This window comes from Phoca vitulina, unplaced genomic scaffold (genome assembly GCF_004348235.1).
Source record: "Phoca vitulina isolate PV1807 unplaced genomic scaffold, GSC_HSeal_1.0 scaffold117, whole genome shotgun sequence".
Classification (NCBI taxonomy): domain Eukaryota; kingdom Metazoa; phylum Chordata; class Mammalia; order Carnivora; family Phocidae; genus Phoca; species Phoca vitulina.
In genome coordinates this window covers 221119-243900 of record NW_022589820.1, presented here as the reverse complement: position 1 = coordinate 243900, position 22782 = coordinate 221119, and the positions used below count along the sequence as shown (strand labels likewise).

Below are 22782 nucleotides of genomic sequence, written 5' to 3'. Positions count from 1 at the left end.
AATTGACAAGGCAAGAAACAACAAATGTTGGAGAGGTTGTGGAGAAAGGGAAACCCTCTACACTTTTGGTGGGAATGCAAGTTGGTACAGCCACTTTGGAAAACAGTGTGGAGGTGCCTCAGAAAATTAAAAATAGAGCTACCCTATGACCCAGCAATTGCACTCCTGGGTATTTACCCCAAAGATACAGATACAGTGAAAAGAAGGGCCATGTGTACCCCAATATTCATAGAAGCAATGTCCACAATAGCCAAACTGTGGAAGGAGCTGAGATGACCTTCAACAGACGAATGGATAAAGAAGCCGTGGTCCATATATACAATGGAATATTACTCAGCCCTCAGAAAGGATGAATACCCAACTTTTGCATCAACATGGATGGGACTGGAGATTATGCTATGTGAAGTAAGTCAAGCAGAGAAAGTCAATTATCATATGGTTTCACTTATTTGTGGAACATAAGGAATAGCATGGAGGACATTAGGAGAAGGAAGGGAAAAATGAAGGGGGGGAAGTGGAGGGGGAGATGAACCATGAGAGACTATGGACTCCAAGAAATAAACTGAGGGTTTTAGAGGGGGAGGGTGGGTGGGAAGGATGGGTTAGCTTGGTGATGGGTATTAAGGAGAGCACATATTGCATGGAGCACTGGGTGTTATAAGCAAACAATGAATCATGGAACACTACATCAAAAACTAATGATGTACTGTATGGTGATTAATATAACATTAAAAAAAAAGATATAGTCCCTGCTTTTGAGGAGTTCATGGGGAAAAAATGATGGAATAAAGAATTATACTAGCGGTATGAACAGCCTCATTTGTGCTTCTTCCAAAGGCTGGTAGTTATTTTTAACAAGTGGTCCCTAATCTTTGTTGCTAGCATAAGCTTTTATATAAGTTCGCCCAGAGTAACAGGTACTAAAGGGTCAAGTCAGTAGCAGTAGGGTTTGAGTTGAGCAGAACAATGTTTAGAAACAAAGATACTTGTAGGTAGGTTGGGGCAGGAGAATTTTTTGAAATAAGCCTGGTTCTTCATAGGGGTGATAGAAATTTCATGAGTGTGTGTTTTCCCAGGGTTTTTCACTGAAGCTTATCTCATTAATAGATTTTTATTTAAACCAGGCACTATGTATAAAGTGGCCTTTGGAGAAAGGTGCCTGATTTAAGTTTTATACAAGTTCAAGCAATCTACCTCCAAAGATGTACCAGACCTGTTGACTTTTTATTAACCTTAGACTTGTCGAGAAATAATTTAAACTGACTAAGAAATTAAATCAGACTTTATGATTTGTGGGGTTGCTTTAAGGACAAACTCTTGGCTAGTTCTTTGTTATTGCTTGCTTTTGGGGAAACCAGTTTTTGTGTTTTCTTCATTTCTCCTCTCTTCCCCCGCCTTCACCTCTCCAAGCCCCCCTTCCTGCTGAGGCTCTCCTTATTTGTGAAATATTCTTTGTGGCCTCCTCCACCCCCTTCCAGCTGAAGTCTTCCTGTCTGTATCACTCATGGCATCCTTCCCTCTTCCTGGTATTAGCTTTATTCTTGTGTGTTCTCATCAGCCTGCGGGATTGTAAGCTCCTTGAGAGTTGATTCACGGCCTACTGTTGATGCATTGCCTGTACCTGTTAAAGGTATAGATACACAAGTCAGTGTTTGCCTTGAATAATCACTTAATGTTAAATTTTTTCTAAACTCTTAACTTTTCCTCCTCCTTCTCTTAGCCTTTCTAAATAATAGGCTAGATTTAATCTGTTTCAGAGAGGAAAGACTTACTTTTAATCAAATGTTTATTTTCTCTTTAGCTCCAAAACTTGGGAATCAATCCAGCCAGCATTGGATTCAGCACACTGACCATGGAATCTGATAAGTTTATATGTGTCCGAGAGAAGGTTGGCGAACAGGCGCAGGTAGTGATTATTGACATGAGTGATCCAATGGCGCCAATCAGGCGGCCCATCTCTGCTGAAAGTGCCATCATGAATCCAGCCTCTAAGGTGATAGCTCTGAAAGGTAAGCCTAATGGGATTTTCAGAAAGGAATTTTACCTCACTTTACCTGCTTTGTTACCTTAAATATCAGACAACTGTCAGTAAACTCACAGGAAAGTGTCATCAGTAATATTAAACTTAATTCCAAAAGTTTTAGCCAAAGCTATGTTTTACGTACCTGATTTAATGAGAGGTCCCTGAGTACCTGAGTTTTTTGTGACATCACGCATGTAGCCAAATACAGGAGGGAGCGAATGCCCAAGGCCTCATCCTCATGACTGCTACATCTGGAAAGGCCAACACCACACTGCACGTGTTCACCAGTAGGGCCGTGTGGTGCCCTGGACCCCAGGATGGGCTGCTTTACAGTGGCGCTTCAGGCATCCTACAGTATGAGCCAAGGTACTACTTCTCTTGTGAAACACATCGATGGCTGTATAGCTGTTGATTAATAGAATTTTGCTTCCCTGAACTCAGGGGATGTTGGGTGCTTGAAACCTTCTAGTTACTTTGAGAATATAGAATCTTTTCATATTGCCATGATTTGGGAAATCGAAAGGATTATATACTGGACTTGTTAATATTTTATGCAAGATGTATTATCTTGCATAAAATATTAGCTTTGCTTGTTCTTCTGTTTTGTTACAGAAATAGGGTCTGCTTTGTCCTTTCAGTAGGTAAATGGACAGCTGGAAGTTATGACCTTTCTATTTAAAAAAAAAAAAGCTGATTTTTTTTAATTTCAAATGATCTTTTCTTCTGTCATCTCTATTTCTTGTCAAAATATTTTTTTGAACATGTAGTGTAAACAGTATAAACTAATTTTAGTTGAAGAAATTGCTAACCTTTTTGGTTTTTTATCTTTTTGGCTTTTTTGTATTTTCTATTTTGCAGTATTTTTGAGAGACCTTATCTATCATGTTGTTTGCTGTTTGATATATTCTCTTTGGGTCTCAGAGATGACCAGCATTGTAGTCTTCCTGGTCCTCTGATACTGTTCTCTTTACCTGTGTGCACTGTGGATCTCCTGGAGGGGGTTGTTGGAGTGTGGTAGGGGAATGGAGAGAACTCAGTATTTACATGCTGTCAGTCCCCTCCAACCAAAAGGCCACTGGCAACACGCATGAAGTTGAACAAGTTGGGTTTATTACTTGTTTCAGCAGGGGTGAAACCATACCATGGGGGGCTGGGACGTATCACACTATTATTAGAGGGTGTTAGAAAGAACCTTTTGTGGGATTTGGAATTTGGTTGGGTGATTTGGGGGATGGTCTAAGGAAATAGGAGTTTGCTGTAGATTGGGTGCTGTTAGAAAGTGGGAGTAATTTTATAATTAGGTTACCTCAATAAATCTTATCTATAAGGAAGGGCCGATTAGAGTGAGGATAAAGCTGGCATTGGTTAAAGAAGTAGCAGTCACTCATTTCAGCCATGAGAGGGGCTGTTTGGTATTTTTTTTTTTAAAGATTTTATTTATTTATTTGAGAGAGAGAATGAGATAGAGAGCATGAGAGGGGGGAGGGTCGGAGGGAGAAGCAGACTCCCTGCTGAGCAGGGAGCCCGATGCGGGATTCGATCCCGGGACTCCAGGATCATGACCTGAGCCGAAGGCGGTCGCTTAACCAACTGAGCCACCCAGGCGCCCAGGCTGTTTGGTATTTTGTGCGTTGCACATTTACCTTGTTTTTGTCTGTACTTAGTAAAATTCTGAGGCGACCTTGCTTTGTCTAACTTTATCATGGTCTTAGAGGGACTTGTCTGAAGTTGGTGTTCTCTGAGATGGTTTATGTCCACTAGGAGAGCAACATGGCCTGGCTGTGAGGACCAGGCCGGCTTTCTGATGGCAGGGGCTGCTCCTTTTTTTTTTTTTTTTTCATTCTCAGTGTTCATATGAATTTTTTCAGCTATAGTAATTGAGTGCTGTTTTCTTTTGCATGAGGAAGTGTGAGCTGTGGAACCAAAGTGATAAAATTTTAAGTATCCTATTTTTACTGCAATCTTGTGGCCATTAGGATGATCTTGGACCCTTGTAGTACAAATTGTGGGCAAGTGTAGCACTGTGTTTCAAAGACCCTAGACCAAAATGAGGAAAACTACCTTTTTTTTTTTTTTTAAAGGTATTTGTACAGTGGCTGAATTACAGAGATAATTATACTTTTATTGTTTCATATGACTTAGCTATTCCATAGATCCCAGTGTGAAAGCATGAAAGTGAAGTCAAGGGGCCTGGTCTTGAATCTCACAGATACCTCATTTTGACTGGTGAAGTCTTGTGATTGGAAAGAGGCTTGTGATGAGATGGACATCTTTTTTAAAAAGGTCTGCCTTCACAGTTTGTCCTTTTATCTGGCTGAGAGCTCCTGAGGTGCTCAGCCCATACCACTGCCCATCCTTTTGGAGAAGCTTGTAGCAGATTCACTCACCCCAGTCTCTCTTCAGACTGTCTCTACTGGTGCTTTTGTGGTGAATATTTTAAAACCAGAGATACATTTTTACCCTTGACTAAAAGAGCAGGAAGCAGTGGGGGAGGGGGGGTAAGAATTCTTCATCAGTTGCTCATCATCTTAATGGAACATTAATACTCTAAGTGAGGGGATCAGTAAACTGTTGGGTTTTGTACAGCCCCAACCTAAGAATGGTATTTATATTTTTATATTTTTAAAGAGTTGTAAAAACAGACAGATATGTGACAAAGATCTTAATATGTCCCTATATAGAAAAAGTTGACTGACCACTTGCATTACTGGCCCAAGTATGTTTTTTACTTTTATTATGAAACATAGCCCTTTGAATATTCATGTGTGCTTCTTTTTACAAACACTACCTTTTTTCCTTAATTTTTAGAGGTAGATTGCATATAGGCTTATAATAGTGCCAGCCTAGCAGTTAACTCTTGGCCCAGGTGGGGAGGGGCGAGGTGGTAAGATGGAGCCCCCTTGTGGTAGCACATTCTTCACCCTGACAACAGAATCTGTCAGGACAGCAGGTTGATTCCTAAAGGAGGTTGATAGGGTTTTCTTGTTTTGTTTTATTCTTTGTGATTCTAAATATTTTGCACATCATGTAAAGGAAGTTCTTTTTAACCAGTCTAAGGACAGCTTGACAAGTTTTTGAACTAGAGGAAATTTCCTCTGTGATCCCAGGCTTTTTGAAACTTAAAGGTACCCCCATCCTACAGTTGAACTTTAGTCTTTTTTTCTTTCTTAATCATTTTATTCAGGTATAATTTATATGACACAAAATTCACTTATTCTAAGTGTAGAGTTCAGTGATTTTTAGTAAATTTATTGAGTTTGGAACCACCACCATGCTCTGGTTTTAGAACATTTCTACTGCCCCCAAAAGTTCTTTTATTCCTATTTGCAGTCATTCTCCACTCCCACCCTCAACCCTAGGCAGCTACTGATCTGTTTTCTGGCTCCATAGATTTGCCATTTCTGGACATTTCAAATAAAGAAATCATACAACATACGGTCTTTTATATCTGGCTTCCTTCAGTTAGCATAGTATGTTTGAGGTTCATCCACATTGTAGCTTGTATTAGTAGTTTTTATGGTTGAGTAAGATTCCAGTACTCCATTTTTCCATGGATATATCACATTTTGTTTCTCTGTTTACCAATTTAATGGACATTTGGATTGGTTCCAGTTTTTGGCCATTAAGGATATTGCTGCTATGAACACTTGCCTTCAAGTCTTTGTGTGGATGTATATCTAGGAGTGGAATTGGTGGATCATATGGTAAATTTTTTTAGCTTTTTAAGGTACCACCAAACTGTTTTCCAGAATGGCTGTACCATTTTACATTCCTGCCAACAATGTATGAGGATTCTAGTTTTTGCAACATATATGCAAACTTGATATTGTCTTTTTTATTACAGCAATTCCATTTGTATATCTTTTTTATTTTATTTTTTTGCCATTCATGTATCTTATTAGAGAAGTGTCTGTTTAAATCTTTTGTCCATTTCTTAGCTGGCTTATTTGTCTTAATGAATTTTAAGGGTTCTTTATGTATCAACTGTGTGATCTGCATATTTTCTCCCAATTTGTAGCTCATCTTTTTATTTTCCTAATGTATCTTTGGAAGAAAAAAATTTAATTTTGATAACGTCCAGGGCGCCTGGATGGCTCGGTTAATTTTGATAACGTCCAGTTTACCAATTTTTTTCTTTAATGGATCATGATTTTGGAGTCCTACCTGAGAGTGTTTAGCCTAACCCAAGATCATGATGATTTTCTATTTTTTCTTCTAATGGTTTTTTAGTTTTAACTCTTATATTTAGGTCCATAGTCTGTTTTGAGTTAATTTTTGTGTATGGTGTGTGGTAAGGATGTAAGCTGCTACTGCTACTGCTGCTTCTTCCTCTTCTTCCTCTTCTTCTTCTTCTTCCTCTTCTTCGACTTCTTCTTCTTCCTCGCTGCCGCCTCCCCCTCCCCCTCCTCCTTTTTTGGTGGGGTAGGGGCGTTCAGTTGTCCCACCCAGAACTATTTGTTGAAAGTACTATTCTTCCCCATTGATTATCTAGGCACCTTTGGTAAAAGTCAATTGACCGTAAATAGAAAGATCTATTTCTGGACTCTCAATTCTGTTTCATTGATCCATATGCCCAACCTTGTGCCAGTTACTTGATTACTATGGCTTTATGGTAACTTTGAAATCAGATAGTGTTGGTATTCCAACTTCATATTTTTCAAAATAGTTTTTTTTTTTTTTAAGATTTTATTTATTTATTTATTTATTTGACAGAGAGAGACACAGCGAGAGAGGGAACACAAGCAGGGGGAGTGGGAGAGGGAGAAACAGGCTTCCCGCGGAGCAGGGAGCCTGATGCGGGGCTCGATCCCAGGACCCTGGGGTCATGACCTGAGCCGAAGGCAGACGCTTAACGACTGAGCCACCCAGGCGCCCCTCAAAATAGTTTAAGATTTTATTTATTTATTTTTAGAGGGAGAGCGCGGTGGGGGGGGAGGGGAGGAGTAGGGGAGGGAGAGGAAGAGGGAGAGAATCTCCAGCAGACTCTGCACTGAGCACGGAGCCCTACACAGGGTTCAGCTCGATTTCACAACCTTGAGATCATGACCTGAGCTGAAAGCAAGAGTCACAGGCTTAACCGACTGAGCTATCCAGGTGCCCCATAATTGTTTTTATATGTAGCTGGATTTGGTTTACTCCTATTTTAAGGACTTTTCTGTCTATTTTTGTGATAATTGGTCTGTGGTTTCTTGTGATGTCTCTGACTTTGGAATTAGGTTAGTGTTGGCCTTACAGAATGAGGTGGGAAGTGGTCCCTTTTCTGCTCTCTGAGTTTGTGAAAGATTTGTTACTTTACCATCTTTGAGTATTTGATAGAATTCAACAGTGAATGCCTTCTGAGCTTGGGTTTTTCTTTGTTAGATGATTTTAAACTAAGAATTCCTTTACTTGCTGTAAATCTGTTCAGATTTTCTTTCTTGTGTCAGTTTTGGTAATTTATCTTTCTAGGAATTTATGTCCAAGTCCTCTATTTAAGTCACTCTAATGTGTTGACATAAAATTGTTCATACTATTCACTCATAATCTTTTAATTTTTTCAAGATCACCTATGATGTCCTCTCTTTAGTTCTGATCTTGGTAATTTGGGTCTTATCTTTTTTTCTTGATCAGTCTAAGGCTTGTCAATTTTCTTTTTTTTTTTTTTTTTAAGATTTCATTTATTTATTTGTCAGAGCGAGAGAGCACAAGCAGGGGAAGCAGGAGGCAGAGGGAGAAGCAGACTCCCCACTGAGCAAGGAGCCTGATGCGGTACTCAATCCCAGGATGCTGGGATCATGACCTGAGCCGAAGGCAGATGCTTAATTGACTAAGCCACCCAGGCATCCCATTTTCTTGATTGTTGTGAAAAGCCAACTTTTGTTTTATTGATTTTTCTTTATTATTTTTCTTTTTTCTTTCCTTGATTTTTGCTCTACTCTTCTTATTTTTTGTTGCTTTGGGTTTAGTTTGTTCTTTTTGTAGTTTATTAACATGGAAACTTACTTTATTGATTTGAGATCTTATTTTCTGATCTTGATGCTTAAAATAATATATTTTTCTTTAAGTACTGCCTTAGCTGCAACCCCAAAATTGATATGTTGTGCTTTTTATTTAATTCATTTCCATATATTTTCTGATTTTGTTTGTAATTTCTTCTTTGACCCCTGGGTTATTTAGAAGTGTGTGGTTGAATTCCAGAGTTTGGGAATATCTCACACTTTGTTGATTTTTAATAATTTTGTTGTAATCAGATCACTTATTTTATATGATTTCAAAATTTAAAATTTCTTGAGACTTTTTTTTATAGCCCAGCATATGATCTATCTTAGAATATGTTTCAGATATACTTGGAAAGAATGTATTGTATTTTCTTGTTGGCTAATGTGTTGTAAAGATGTTAGGTTGAATTGGTCAGTAGTGTTCAAGTATATTTTTCTGTATAGTTGTTTTATTATTGAGACTGGGGTATTGAAATCTCCAGGTTTTTTCATTTTTTAAGAATTGTGGCTAAATATGTATAATGAGATTTATTATCTTAACCATTTTTTAGTGTATAGTTCAGTGGTCTTAAAATACATTCATATTGTTGTACACCCATCAGGACCATCCACCTTCAGAATTATTTTCCTTTTGCAAAACTGAAACACTGTCCTCATGAAACAGTACCTGCTCATTCCTTCCTCTCCCAGTCCCCAGAAACCACCATTCTACTTTCTGTCTCTATGATTTTGGCTGGTCTACATACCTAATATATGTAGAATCATACAGTATTTGTTTTTTTATGACTGGATTGTTTCACTTAGCATGATGTGTTTCTTTGTTGCTTTCAGTCTTTTTTGATTCAAAGTTTATTTTGTCTGAAATTAACCATCCCTGCTCTCTTTTGATTACAATTTACATGGAATATCTTTTTTCATCCTTTCACTTTTGACCTCTTTGTGTCTTTGGATCTAAAGTGAGTCTTGTAGACAGCATATAGTTGAATCATGTTTTTATATCTGTTCTGCCAGTCTATGTTTGGGTTTTTTTTAAGGTTTTTTTATTTATTCATTTGAGACACAGAGATACAGAGAGAGAGAAAGAACATGAGCAGGGGGAGAAGCAGGTTCCCCGCTGAGCAGGGAGCCCAGTGCGGGGCTCAATCCCAGGACCCTGGGATCATGACCTGAGCCAAAGGCAGACGCTTAACCATCTGAGCCACTCAGGTGGCCTGCCAGTCTATGTCTTTTGATCCATTTACATTTAATGTATTACTGATGAGGAAGGACTTCCATCATTTTACTGTTTGTTTTCTATATACTTTATACTTTTTTGTCCTACATTTCCTGCGTTACTATCTTTGCTTATATTTAGTTGATTTTTTTTTCATGAAAACATTTAAATTTCTTCTTGTTTCTTTTGTATACATTCTATAGCTATTTTTTATGTTTGCTGTGGGACTATATTTAACATCCTGAAGTTATAACAGTTTAATTTGAAATTTTACCAGCTTAACATCAATAACATACAAAAATTCTGTTCCTTTACATCTCCATTCCCCCTCTTTTATTGTTACTGTCACAGAATTACATCTTTATGCATAATTTATCCAAAAATATAAATGAATAATTCTTTCTAATGCATTCGTCTCTTGAGTTATACTGAAAACAAAAAGTGTAGTTACAAACCAGTTATAATACTAGCTTTTAGACTACTCATTGATTTTTTAATGTTTTAGTCTATTAAATCATGTTGAAAACAAAAAGTGGGGTTATAAACCAAAATTACAGTAGTACAAGCTTTTATAATTACCCATGTATTTACCTTTATTGAGATCTTTATTTCTTCATATGGCTTTAAGTTACTATCTAATGTCCTTTCATTTCAATCTGCAGGACTTCCTTTAATGCTAGTAGTAACAAACTCCCTTAGCTTCTGTTATCTTGGAATGTCTTATTTTCTCCCTCATATTTGAAAGACGGTTTTGCTGGATATAGGATTCTTGGTTGACAGGGATTTTTTTTCCTTTTAGTGATATTACAGTTCTTTTAAAAATTTTATTTCCAAATTGTTTGCTACTGGCCTCTAGAAATTCAATTGATATTTTTGTATATTGACCTCATACCCTGCAGTATTGTTGATAGTCACCTATTAGTTCTGATAATGGCTTTGTAGATTGGTCAATTCCTTAGGATTGTCTTTGTAAACAGTTATGTTGTCTTTGAATAAATGCAGTTTTATTTCCTTCTTCATCTTTATGCCTTTCACTTTTCTTGCATTATTACAGTAGCTAGGACATCCAGTACAGTGCCAGATAGAAGTGGTCAGAGAAATAATCCTTGTGTTTGTCCTCTTTTGGGGGGAAGCAGTATTTCATGTTAGCTTTCAGTTTTGCAGATACAAAGATCAGAACTCAGCTTTTTATCAGAGGTAGAAACAATATGAGTCTCTTGCCAGAGGATGGATGCTAAAGCCTTTTTCTAAAACCTAGCTGTCCTATTGGATGCTAGCCATGTGAGGCTGTTTCAATTTAAATTAATTAAAGTTAAATGAAAGTGAAAGTTCAGTTTCCTTAAATGTGTCTTACCAGACACATTTCAAATGCCTAATAGCCACGTGTAGCTAGTGTCTTCTGTACTGGTAGTGCAAGTACAGAACGTTTCCAACATTGTAGAAAATGCTATTTGACAGCTTTTAAGAATTTAAGACAAAATGACCGTGTTATCTGGAGATGTTTAATTTGAAGGGATGATAGTATTCTTTCCTGAAAGTTGGAGACACCAGACAAAGAAAGAATGTCTTGTTTTTGCTAACTTATCCAGGAAAGTATTTTAAAACTAGAAGATACCAATTTAAAACTGATTGTCTTGATAGTTGCTTCCAAAGAACTAATTTCTGATTGTTATTCATACATTCTGTATTCATACACTTTTACATTCTTCTGAAGAAGAAGACTCTTCTCAATATTAAGACATCAAAGTGTCATTAATTGCACTCAGGCAGCTCTGTAAGTAGTACAACTTAAAGTAATATCAAAAGGATTCAGAATTAAGAGTGTAAGAATTTGTCTTTCATATTTTTATCTTTCTCTAATCTTCATCACATCAAATACTAGCTGGGAAGACACTTCAAATCTTTAATATTGAAATGAAGAGTAAAATGAAGTCTCATACAATGGCAGAAGAGGTGGTTTTCTGGAAGTGGGTCTCTGTGAACACTGTTGCCCTGGTGACTGAGACCACAGTCTACCACTGGAGCATGGAAGGTGACTCTCAACCCGTGAAGATGTTTGATAGACATGCCAGTTTGGCAGGGTGCCAGATGATCCACTACCGGACTGACGAGTACCAGAAGTGGCTGCTCCTCATTGGCATCTCGGCTCAGGTAAGCTTTTGGCTGCCTTCAGGAACTGGTCTGATGCAATGTAGAGGTGTTATACTGAAGTTGGTACAGGTGTGAGGCAGAAGAAATAGGCCCAGGCCTAAGGGAAATAGAGGTTACAAGAAATCCAAACTTTGGATCATATAAGAATTTTAATTTAACTTTGGCCCATTGACTCTACTGTATTCCATCAGATTACAGATATTCATCCTGTAAACAATTTCGGGCACAGTTTTGAGAAGTGAATTGTTGAGGAATTTTGTAGAGCCACCTGGAACCTATAGGTTTATGGGAAGTAGTTTTGGGACTCTATTTTAAGGGCTTTAATGGAATATTACTAATTCATATACTTTTTTAAAGATTTATTTTTTTATTTTAGAGAGAGCAAGCGAGCACAGGAGGGAGAGGCAGAGGGAGGAGAGGAAGAGAAAGTCTTAAGCAGACTCTTCACTGAGCACAGAGCCTGATGTGTGGGGCTCGATCTCACAACCCTGAGATCACAACCTGAGCCAAAACCAAGAGTTGGACACTTAAAACTGACTGCACCACCCAGGCGCCCCTACTAATTCATATACTTTTATGATGAAAGTGGTAACTTTCTGCTCTGCTTCCTTTTTTCATTCCTAGTGGCTAATCCAGTCACCAGATACTTGACTACAGGATGCTTGGCTTTAGATCTTTATTAGCTAATTCTGGCCATTGAATGGTCTTCCATAGCCTAGTGGGAAAAGTATAAATGTGGGATTCTAGCACTTAGAAGACTGTCAGACATTTGAAGAGAGTACTGTGGGAGCCATAAGAGAATACTGTAGGTCAGAGAGGACCCACAACAGAGGGGGCCTCTAAGCTGCATTTTGCCAGCTATAAAGTACACTTGGAAAGGAAACTGTGTGAATGGCTCTTTCTGGGAGTCTGGGGTCATCACTTTGGCTGATACCTATAGGATGCATAAGAGGCAGCTAGATGGGCAAGGCTGAGAGATGGGTGGGGGCAAGACTGAGGTACATGCTGCTGGCAGTTGGAATTCTGAGCAGATTTTCAAGTGAGAGTGATATGATTTATTTTCCTTCTCTGCAGCATAATGGGGTCGAAATAATGCAATCAGTGATGTTGAGGAGGGACCACCACAAAGACTAGAGGCTGGGAAGCTAGTTGACAGGCAGATACAGGAAGAAAGCCATATAGCATGTTCTGGAGTAAAGACATGGATGAGAAAGGTGAAGAGTGAGCAAAGATGGAAAGAATACTTCTCTCCACTTTGGGAGTCTCCTCCACTCTGCAACTCCCAGGAGAAGTGAGCCATGTGTGATTTAGATGGAAGCACTGGTGTTGGAGATGAACAGGATAGGCAAAGCTTAAGATTTTATATCTCAACAGTCAATGTGGGGCTAAAACTCACAACCCTAAGATCAAGAGTCACATGGTCTAATGACTGAGCCAGCCAGGTGCCCGAGGCAAGGCTTGAGACTTTAGAGGTGAAATAGCTAGAACTTGGTGATGTACGGGACGCCTCTCGGGGAGGGGAGAGTTCGATGATGGCCTAGCATTTATCTCAGAATGAGGCATAGATGAGGGAGAGTTGAAGTACCTTTGCTCTAACCCTTCATCTTTGTATTACACTGGCAAGTTTGTCTCCTCAGGTAACCTGGTAGTTATTTGGTGTAATTTAAGGGACTTAGTCACAGAGCCTTTTAGTGATAGGCCCATGGCTTCCATTCAGCCCCAGTTACTTCTTATTGTCAGGGCTGAGGGTTAAGCTGGAATAACAATATATTTGTAGGAAACCTCACATCATATCTGGAATAATGGGCATTCCCATTGCTCCTACACATGATAATAACATTATAATGATTCACCCATAGCAGCTTGTTAGGGTCTGATTGCCCAGGCTTCCATAAAAGGAATAATTTTACACCTAGGACGTTTTCTGTGATGTATCACCTGTTAGCTGGAATAATTTCCTCTTGGGAGTTACTAACCGTAGATAGATGCTATTTACGGAGTTTTTCCTCATGTGGGAACTCTACCTTTGGTTTCCCGCTGAAAGGAATTGGATGTTGCTGGCCCTTATGGTAGGCAGAGATTGCAGACAGTTCAGGTGTTGCTAATGGAAATGAAGTCGGGGAGTGTTTGTGATGTGAGGGGTGAGGAGTGTACCTTACACAGAGCCTGCAGATGCTGGGATGAATTGCGAGAGAGTCACAAACAGGTAAAATCTGTATGACATATGCTGTCATGGTAAATTTGCAAGGTGGTATGGGCATGAAAAGATAAAACTGATTCACTGTACCTTTGTGAAGCCAGGAGGGGAGATGGAAGATCTCTCTTCCCTAGCCCTTCATGCTATTCAGGAGTCAGTGAGAAAGCTATGCTTTTTGAGCCTTTATGTTGCTTTCAGAAAGAGGCCCCTAGATTTACAGGACCCTCAACCAAGGAACAAAACTAGTCACAATATAGCATTTATCACTCTTCCCAAATACTTGCCCTAAATACTTTTTGTTTTTGAATTTCCTCTTTATTTCAAGAAGCTCAGTCTTTATACTGAATCTGGTCTGGAAATGTGTTTGTTCCCCCAGAAATGATGATGTCTGAGGGGTTGGAATGAAGTTTTGAGCTGATACTTAAAAATAAAACTGGATCACAGTTAATTCATTCCACACTTTTTAACTGCCTCTAATACTTTCTCAAAAGCACTTTGCTTCAGTTTGACTTGAGTACTTCAAGTATTATTTTATTCTTCTTAGCCAGAGGTCAGCATATTTTTTCTATAAAGGCTTAGGTAGTAAATGTTTTTTGCTTTGTGGGCCAAAAATAATAGGTTTCTGTCACAACTACTCAACTGTGAAGTTTTAGTACAGGCAGCCATAGTACGTGAATGGCCATGGCTTCATGCCAATACAACTTTATTTACCAAAACAAGTGGGACAAACCATACAGAAATGAAAAGGATTAGTAGAGAATACTAAGAATAGTGTATTCCAGTAAATTAGATAACTTAGGTGAAAGGACTAATTCCCAGAAAGACATAGATTACTGAAAATGACTCAAGAAGAAATAGAAAATCTGAATAGGCCTATACAACAAGTTAAGACACTCAATTAGTAATGAAAAAACTACCCACAAAGAAAAACTCTGACCCAGATGGCTTCACTGGTTAATTCTACCAAATATTCAAAGAAAAATTAGTACTAGTCCTTCACAAACTTTTCCAAAACATAGAAGAGGAGGGAATACGTCTCAGTTCATTCTATGAGGCCATTAGTAGCCAGATACCAAAAGCAATCAAAGACATCACAAGAAAACTGCAGGCCACTATCTCCTCTGATTATAGATGCAGAAATCTTCAACAACATACTAGTGAACTGAATCCAGCAACATATAAAACGAATTGTATGTCATGACCAAGTGGGACTTATCTGGGAATACCAGGTAGGTTTAATATCCAAAAATCAATTAAAATAATGAACAGTATTAATAGAATAAAAGACAGAAACCACTTGGTCACCTCAGCAGAGACAGAAAAAGCATATGATAAAACCCAACACCTTTCATGATAAAAATGCTCAACAAACTAGGAATAGAAAGGAACTTCCTTAACCTGATAAAGGGCATCTAAGGAAAAACACACAACTAGCATCATTCTTAATAGTGAAAGACTGAAAGTTTTCCCAAGATCAGAACAAGACAGAGATAGCCACCTTTGCCACTTCTGTTCAACATCAGACTAGAGATCTAGTTAGAGCAATCAGAAAAAGAACAAGAGGCATCCTGATTTGAAAGGAAGAATTAAAACTATCTCTGTTTGCAGATGACATGGTTTTATATATTGAAAATCTTAAGGTATCTAATAAAAAAAATCTAGAACTAACAAATAAGTACAAGGTTACAGAGTGTAAGATCAGTATACAGAAATCAATTGTGTTCCTACACACTTGCAATGAACAATTCAAAAATGAAATTTCATTCACAGCATCAAAAAGAATAAAATATTTAGTAATAAATTTAACAAAAGAAGTATATAACTTATATCCTTAAAACTACAAAACACTGTTGAAAGTAATTAAGGAAGATCTAAATAAATGGGAAAACATCTTGTGTTCATGGATCTTATATAATAGTTAATATTTTTAAGATGTTAATACTCCCCAGATTGATCTGCAAATTCACTGTAATCCCTATCAGAATACCAGCTAAGTTCTTTTTAGAAATTGATAAGCTGAGCCTAAAATTCATATGGAATTGCAAGGAACTCAAAATAGCCAAAACAGTCTTGATGAAAACAACAAAACAAGAGTACTCATACTTCCCAATTTCAAAGCTTGCAACAAACCTACAGTAATCAAGACAGTATGGTACCAAGATAGGAATAGACATATAGATCAATAAGGTAGAATTGAGAGTCCAGAAATAATACCCTTACATTTATGGTCAGTTGATTTTTTTGATAAGGGTGCCAGGACAGTTCAACAGAGGAAGGAATAGTCTGTTCAACAAATGGTTTGGGGATACTGGATATCCATATATACAAAAGCATGAAACTGAGCGCCTTCCTCTCATCATACTAAAAGTTAATTCAAAATGGATCAGACCCAAATGTAAGAGCTGAAGCTGTAAAACTCTTAGAAGATAACATAGGAGCAAATCTTAGTGACCTTGAGTTAAGCAGAACCTTTGCAGATACAACATCAAAAGCATAAGCAACAAAAGAAAAATATATAAAAATATATAAAATAAAATATAAAAATATATAAAAATATATAAATGGATGCAAAATTAAAATCTTTTGTGCTATAAATGATACCATCAAGAAAGTGAAAAAAGAACCTGCCATTTGGAGAAAATATATCAAGATCATATATCTGATAAGGGACTTGTATCCAGAATATATATGAAGAATCTTACAACTCAATAATAAAAAAGGCCAAATAATCCAGTTTACAAGTAGATAAATGATTTGAACAGATACTTCTCCAAAAAGCTATCTACATGGCCAATAACACATGAAAAGATGTTCAACATCATTAGTCATTGTGGAAATATAAATTTTTTTAAAGATTTTTATTTATTTATTTGACACAGAGCACAGTCGGGGAGCGGCAGGCAGAAGGAGAGAAGCAGACTCCCCACTGAGTAAGGAGCCCAATGCAGGGCTCGATCCCAGGACTCTGGGATCATGACCTGAGCCGAAGGCAGACGCTTAACCAACTGAGCCACCCAGGCGCCCCATGGAAATATAAATTGAAAACACAATGTGAGGTGGCTGGCTGGCTCAGTCAGTAGAGCATGCCGCTCTTGATCTCAAGGTCATGAGTTCAAACCCCACGTTGGGCATAGAGCTTACTTAAAAAACAAACAAAACAGAAACCCCCCCCACAAAATGTGGTGTCACTTCACACCTACTAGGATGGCTATAATAAAAAATCACCAGTAACAAATGTTGCCAAGGATGTAGAGAAATTGGAACCCTCATACATTGCTGGTGGGAATGTAAAACACACAGCTATGATGGAAAATAGTTTAGCAATTCCTCAAAAAGTTAAATGTGGAGTTACCATGTGACCTAGGAATTCCACTCCCAGTTATATACCCAAGAAAAATGTAAATATACATCCACATAAAATACTATACACAGGACATCAGCAGGACTGGTGAAGTAAGGACCTTTGAAAATCTCCTCCATAAAAGCAGTGCTGGCAGAAATTCTCAAAATCAGCTTTTTCAGAGTTCTGGAAATTAACCACAGGCTTACAAAAATCCGAAGAACTTTGATTTAAGAAAATTTGCTACATCTCAGAATAGCAAGCTTGGTGACATTTTAACTTGTGCTATTCCCATCCCCCTCTGTACGGTGTTCCGATGGCCTTGAGAACCAACATCTCCACCAGTTGGTGAAATACAGCAACCTTACAGCCTCTAAAGGAGGCAAGAATGGTTTAGACCTCCCCCAAAAGCACCTTTCCCAGATAAATGTCATTATATGACCTGTCTAGTAGTTTTTTGGAAATCTCCATTCACAGACCTTGCCTTTTATTTGACTTGACTCACTCTTGCTCAGTGCAAATGGCCTTATCTCCTTGGACACTTGTGATACACCATCAGCAGCAATTGTTTAATATCACAGCTGCCTGTGGGGATGTTAATAGTTGAGGCAAATAAGAAGCCAGCTAAAAAAAATTAAAAGGAAAAGCTGTGGAATGAGATGTTCACAGGGGGCTTTCAAAAGTTTCAGCATATTCTTGGGAATCTAGAAGACCAGGTACATGCACAGAGCTGTGCACCTGCCCAAGAAAGAATTGACAAGGCCGTAAGCTCTGTCTGATCTTGAGGCTCTGTACAAGCAGGATGTGAAGGCTGAAGGCCAATGCAGTATTGTAAGCTGCCTGCCAGAGTATTGAAGGCATGTCTCAACACACATACACTCTCTCAGCAAAGGCTGAGCCTCAAGGCATTTAAGGAATCTCTTTCAAATTATTAACTGACCACTAAGCTCAGTAGAGACCTCAGTGACCACATATGACAAAGAATACAGACTCTGCAGAATTAGTTCAGGAAATTTGTTAAACTACAATAAGCCCAGGAAGGGGAGGAGTATCTGATTTCCAGAGTTGTCACTTTATGTTATTTAAAATTTCTAGCTTTCAACAACAGCAGCAAAAATGAAATATGCAAAAAAACAAAGTATAGTCCATACTCAGAGGGGGAAAAAGTACTCAATAAAGACTGTTTTGAGGAAGCCCAGACATTGGAGTTGCTTTCAAAAAGATTGTAGTCAGCTATTTTAAATATTTTCAAAGAACTAATGGAAAGCATGCCCAAAAAACTAAAGGAAAGTATGAGAATATTGTCTTTCCACATAAACCATAACAATAAAGAACCAGGAGGTATTAAAAAAAAAAAAAAAACTTATGGGATGCCTGGCTGGCTCAGTTGGTAGAGCATACAACTCTTGGCCTCAGGGTTGTGAGTTCAAGCCCCATGTTGGGCACAGGGCCTACTTAAAAAAAAAACAAACAAACTCATAGATTTGTGGAATGTAATCAAGTGGGCTAATACACATACTGGAAGTCCCACAAGAAGGAGAGAAAGGGGAAGAAAGAATATTTGAAGAAATAATGGCCCCAAATGTAGCAAATTTGATGAAAACCATTAATCTACATAACCAGGAACCTCAAAGAGATCCAGTCTGCCCCAGATTGGCAGAATATTAAAAAAAAACAAACAAACCATAATCCAACTATATATGCTGTCTACTGGAGACACACTTTAAATTCAAAGATAGAGTAGGTTGAAAAAAGGATGGAAAAGATACACCATGCAAATTGTACCCAAAAGAGCCAGATTGGCTCTCTTAATATCAAATAAAATAGACTTTAAGATAAAAATTGTTACTGGGGCACCTGGGTGGCTCGGTAAGTTAAGCGTCTGCCTTTGGCTCAGGTCATAATATCAGGGTCCTGGGATCGAGCCCCACATCAAGCTCTTTACTCAGTAGCAAGTCTGCTTCTTCCTTTCCCTCTCCTTCTGTGATCTCTCTGGCTCTCACTCTCTCTCAAATAAATAAAATCTTTAAAAAAAAGATAAAAATTGTTACTGAAAACTTATATACAATGTTCATAGCAATATTATATACTTTATTTTTTTTAAGTTTTACTTTTTTTTTTAGAGAGGGAGCAGGGAGGAGCAGAGGAAGAGAGAGAAAGTTAAGTAGGCTCCATGCCCAGTGCAGAGCCCAGTGCTGGGCTAGATCTGGCAACCCTGAGATCATGACCTGAGCCGAAATCAAGAGTTGGATGCTTAACTGACTGAGCCACCTAGGCACCCATTAAGGTTTTTGGGTTTTTTTTTAAGATTTATTTATTTATATTAGAGCCACTAGTGAGGGAGGTGCAGAAGGAGAGGGAGACAGTCTTTAGTTCTGCGCTGAGCACGGACCCCAACAGAGAGCTCGATCCCACAACCCTTAGATCATGATGTGAGCCAAAATTGAGAGTGGGACATGTACCTGAAACAGCCACCCAGGTGCACCTCCCCTTAAGTTTTAATTTAAATTCCAGTTAGTTAACATACAGTGTAATATTAGTTTCAGGTGTACAGTATAGTGATTCAGCACTTTCAGTACAACACCTGGTGCTCATCACAAGTGCACTCCTTAATTTAATTTGCATCACCTATTTAACCCATTTCCCCCACCCACCCACCCATCTCCCCTCTGGTAACCATCAGTTATAACATTATTTACTTTACCCAAAAGGTGGAAACAATCCAAATGTCCATCAGCTGATAAATGCATAAATAAAATGTACATCCATACAGTTGAATATTTATTTGACAATAAAAATAAATGAAATACAGTTGACCCTTGAAAAACATGGGTTTCAACTGCATGGGTTTACTTATACACGAATTTTTTTCCAGTAAATACAGCATAGTACTGTAAATATATTTTGTCAACATTTTCTTTTCTCTAGCTTTATTGTTAAGGACGCAGTGTATAATGTAACATACAAAATATGTGTTATTTGACTATACGTTATTGGTAAGGTTTCTGGTCAACAGTAAGCTATTAGTAGTTAAGTTTTTGGAGAATCAAAAGTTATACTGGATTTGGTTATGTCAGGGGTCCATGACCCTAACCCTCGCATTGCTCAAGAGTGATCTGTACTGATATATGCTATATACCATGACCATGCTTAATCTTGGAAATATTAAGCTAAGTGAAACATGTCAGCACACACACAAAAAAAAATCACGTATGATTCCATTTTGATGAGACATTCAGAATCTACAGAGATAGAAAATGGATAAGTAGTTGCTTTGACTGGGGGTGGAGCGTGGGAGGTGGGAATGGGGATTGGCTGCTAATGAGGTTTCTGTTAAGGGATGAAAGTGTTTTGAAGGTACATTGTGGTGATGGTTGTACAATCCCATGAATAAACTAAAAAACATTGGATGGTATATTTCAAATGAATGAATTATATGGTAAGTGAATTATATCTCAATAAAGTTGTTAAAAATACCTTTAGGAATCATGGTCATTTATAAGGAAATCATCGTGTTTGAAAAATATTTTAAAAGAAAAGATTATAAATCACAGTGTTACTTATTTGTGCTTTACTGACAAAAATAAAAACTAACAAAAAAATCCAAGCTAAAAACTGTATTTACTCTCACTACACTTCTGACACCAAAGGTGTTGGCTTTTCTACACCAAACAATTCTCGGATTCTCTGTGGACACCAACTGGATGTCCAAGAATTAGTGCAGGCCCCACAAGTTAAGGGTTCAATCCCACAAGACTGCCCCCATGCCTTCAGATGCCAGTCTCAAGTCCCAGGCCACCAGCACCTCTGACCAACAAGCTATAAATCAGGGGTTCCCACAACCCCCTTATCTGGTTTGTTAATTTGCTAGAATGGCTCCTATAACCCAGGAAGGCACTTTACTTACTATTACTGGTTGATTAAAAAGAATACAGCTTAGGAACAGCCAAATGGAAGAGATGCATAAGGCAAGGCAGGGAGGAAAGGGGTATGCATGGAGGGGTATAAGCCCTCCACCCTCCCAGCACCTTGATGCTAGGAGCTCTCGGAACTCTGTAATTCAGGGGTTTCTGTGTAGATTTTCATTGGTCATTGGTGATTAACTCTGTCTCCAGCCCCCATTCCCTTTCCTAGAGGTCAGGATGTGGTGGGACTGAAAGTTCCAAACTGGAAGCTATCTAAGGCCCCCCCTAAGCTTTTGTGTCATGATGATGTACCTCTCACTCATATCACTTAGGAAATTTCAAGGGTTTTAGGAGTTCTGTGCCAGGAACAAGGGACAAAGACTTATTGTATCATACTATCAAACAGGTATTCAGCAATAACAACAAAAACCCATGGGCATAAGGATAGACATGTAGACCAATGGAACAGAACTGAGAGTCCAGGAATAAACCGTACATCTGTGGCCAATTGATTTTTTTAAAGATTTTATTTATTTAGAGAGAGAGACAGCATGAGCGGGAGGGGCAGAGAGAGAGAAATAGAATCTCAAGCAGACACTATGCCGATGCGGAGCTCAATCCCAGGACCCTGAGATCATGACCTGAGCTAAAACCGAGTCAGACACTTAACCAGCTGTGCCACCCAGGCGCCCCTGGCCAATTGAGTTGTGATAATTGTGGCAAGACCAATCAATGGGGAAAGACTATTCTCTTCAACAAATGGTGCTGGCATACCAGCATATTCAAATGCAGAAGAATGGAGTTGGATTCCTACCTTGTACCATATATAAAAATTAACTCAGGGCTCCTGGGTGGCTCAGTTGGTTGAGCATCCAACTCTTGATTTCGGCTCAGGTCATGATCTCTGGGTCGTGAGATTGAGCTGGGCCTGGAGCCTGCTTAAGATTCTCTCTCTCTCTTTCTCTCTCCCTCTGCCCCTCCTCCAGCTCTCACTCTCTCTCTCAAAATAAATAAATCTTTAAAAATTAACTCAAAATGGATTGAAGACCTAAATATAAGAGGCAAAATTGTAAAACCTTTAGAAGAAGACGTGAGGAATGTTCATGACTTTGTATTTGGCTATGGATTTTTAGATATAATACCCAAAGCATGAGCAACAAAAGAAAAAATAGGTAAATCGGACTTTTTAAAAATTAAAAACATTTGTGAATCAAAAGACATGGTCAAGAAAGTGAAAAGACAAGACTTACAGAATGGAAGTGTTTGTAAATCATGTATCTGAGAAGAGTCTAGTATCTAGAGTATATAGAGAACACTTATAACTCAACAACAAAAAGATGTCCCAATTAGAAAATGGGCAAAAAGACTTGAACATTTATCCAGAGATATACAAATAGCCGACAAGCACATGAAAAGGTGTTCAACATCATTAGTCACTGGGGAATTGCAAATCAAAACCACAATGAGGTACCACCCATTGGGATGGTTGTAATTTTTTTTAATGGGAAATAATGAGTATTGGCAAGGGTGCAGAGTTACTGGAATCCTTGTATGTCAGTGGGAATGTAAAATGGTTCAGCTCCTGTGGAAAATAGATTGATGATTCCTCAAAAAATTTAACGTAAAGTTACCATTTGACCTAGCAATTCCACCTCCAGGCATCTATCCAAGAAAAATTATGAAAACACACCCATACAAAAACTTGCGCACAAATGTTCATAGTAGCATAATTTGTAACAGCTAAAAGATGAAAACAACCCAAATGTTCACCACTGGATGAATGGATAAACAAAATGTGATTTATACATAAAATGAAATATCACTCAGCCCTAAAAAAGAATGAAGTACTGAAACAGGCTACAACATGGATAAACCTGGAAAACCTCACTGAGTGAAACAAGTCAGACACAAAAGGCCACATATTTTGATTCCATTTATATGAAATATTTGGTAAATCCGTAGAGACAAAGACTGG

The 22782-nt window shown here is 38.2% G+C and overlaps 1 protein-coding gene across 2 annotated transcripts in view; it reads left to right on the top strand.

Annotated features, from left to right (window-relative positions):
• Positions 1–22782, top strand: part of CLTCL1 (clathrin heavy chain like 1) — a 100396-nt gene that overhangs the window by 9996 nt on the left and 67618 nt on the right. For both annotated transcript variants that reach the window (XM_032398546.1, XM_032398545.1), the window contains exons 2-3: positions 1802–2009; positions 11097–11365. In XM_032398546.1, the coding sequence (XP_032254437.1) occupies positions 1802–2009; positions 11097–11365 (477 nt within the window). The remainder of the gene's footprint in view (positions 1–1801; positions 2010–11096; positions 11366–22782) is intronic.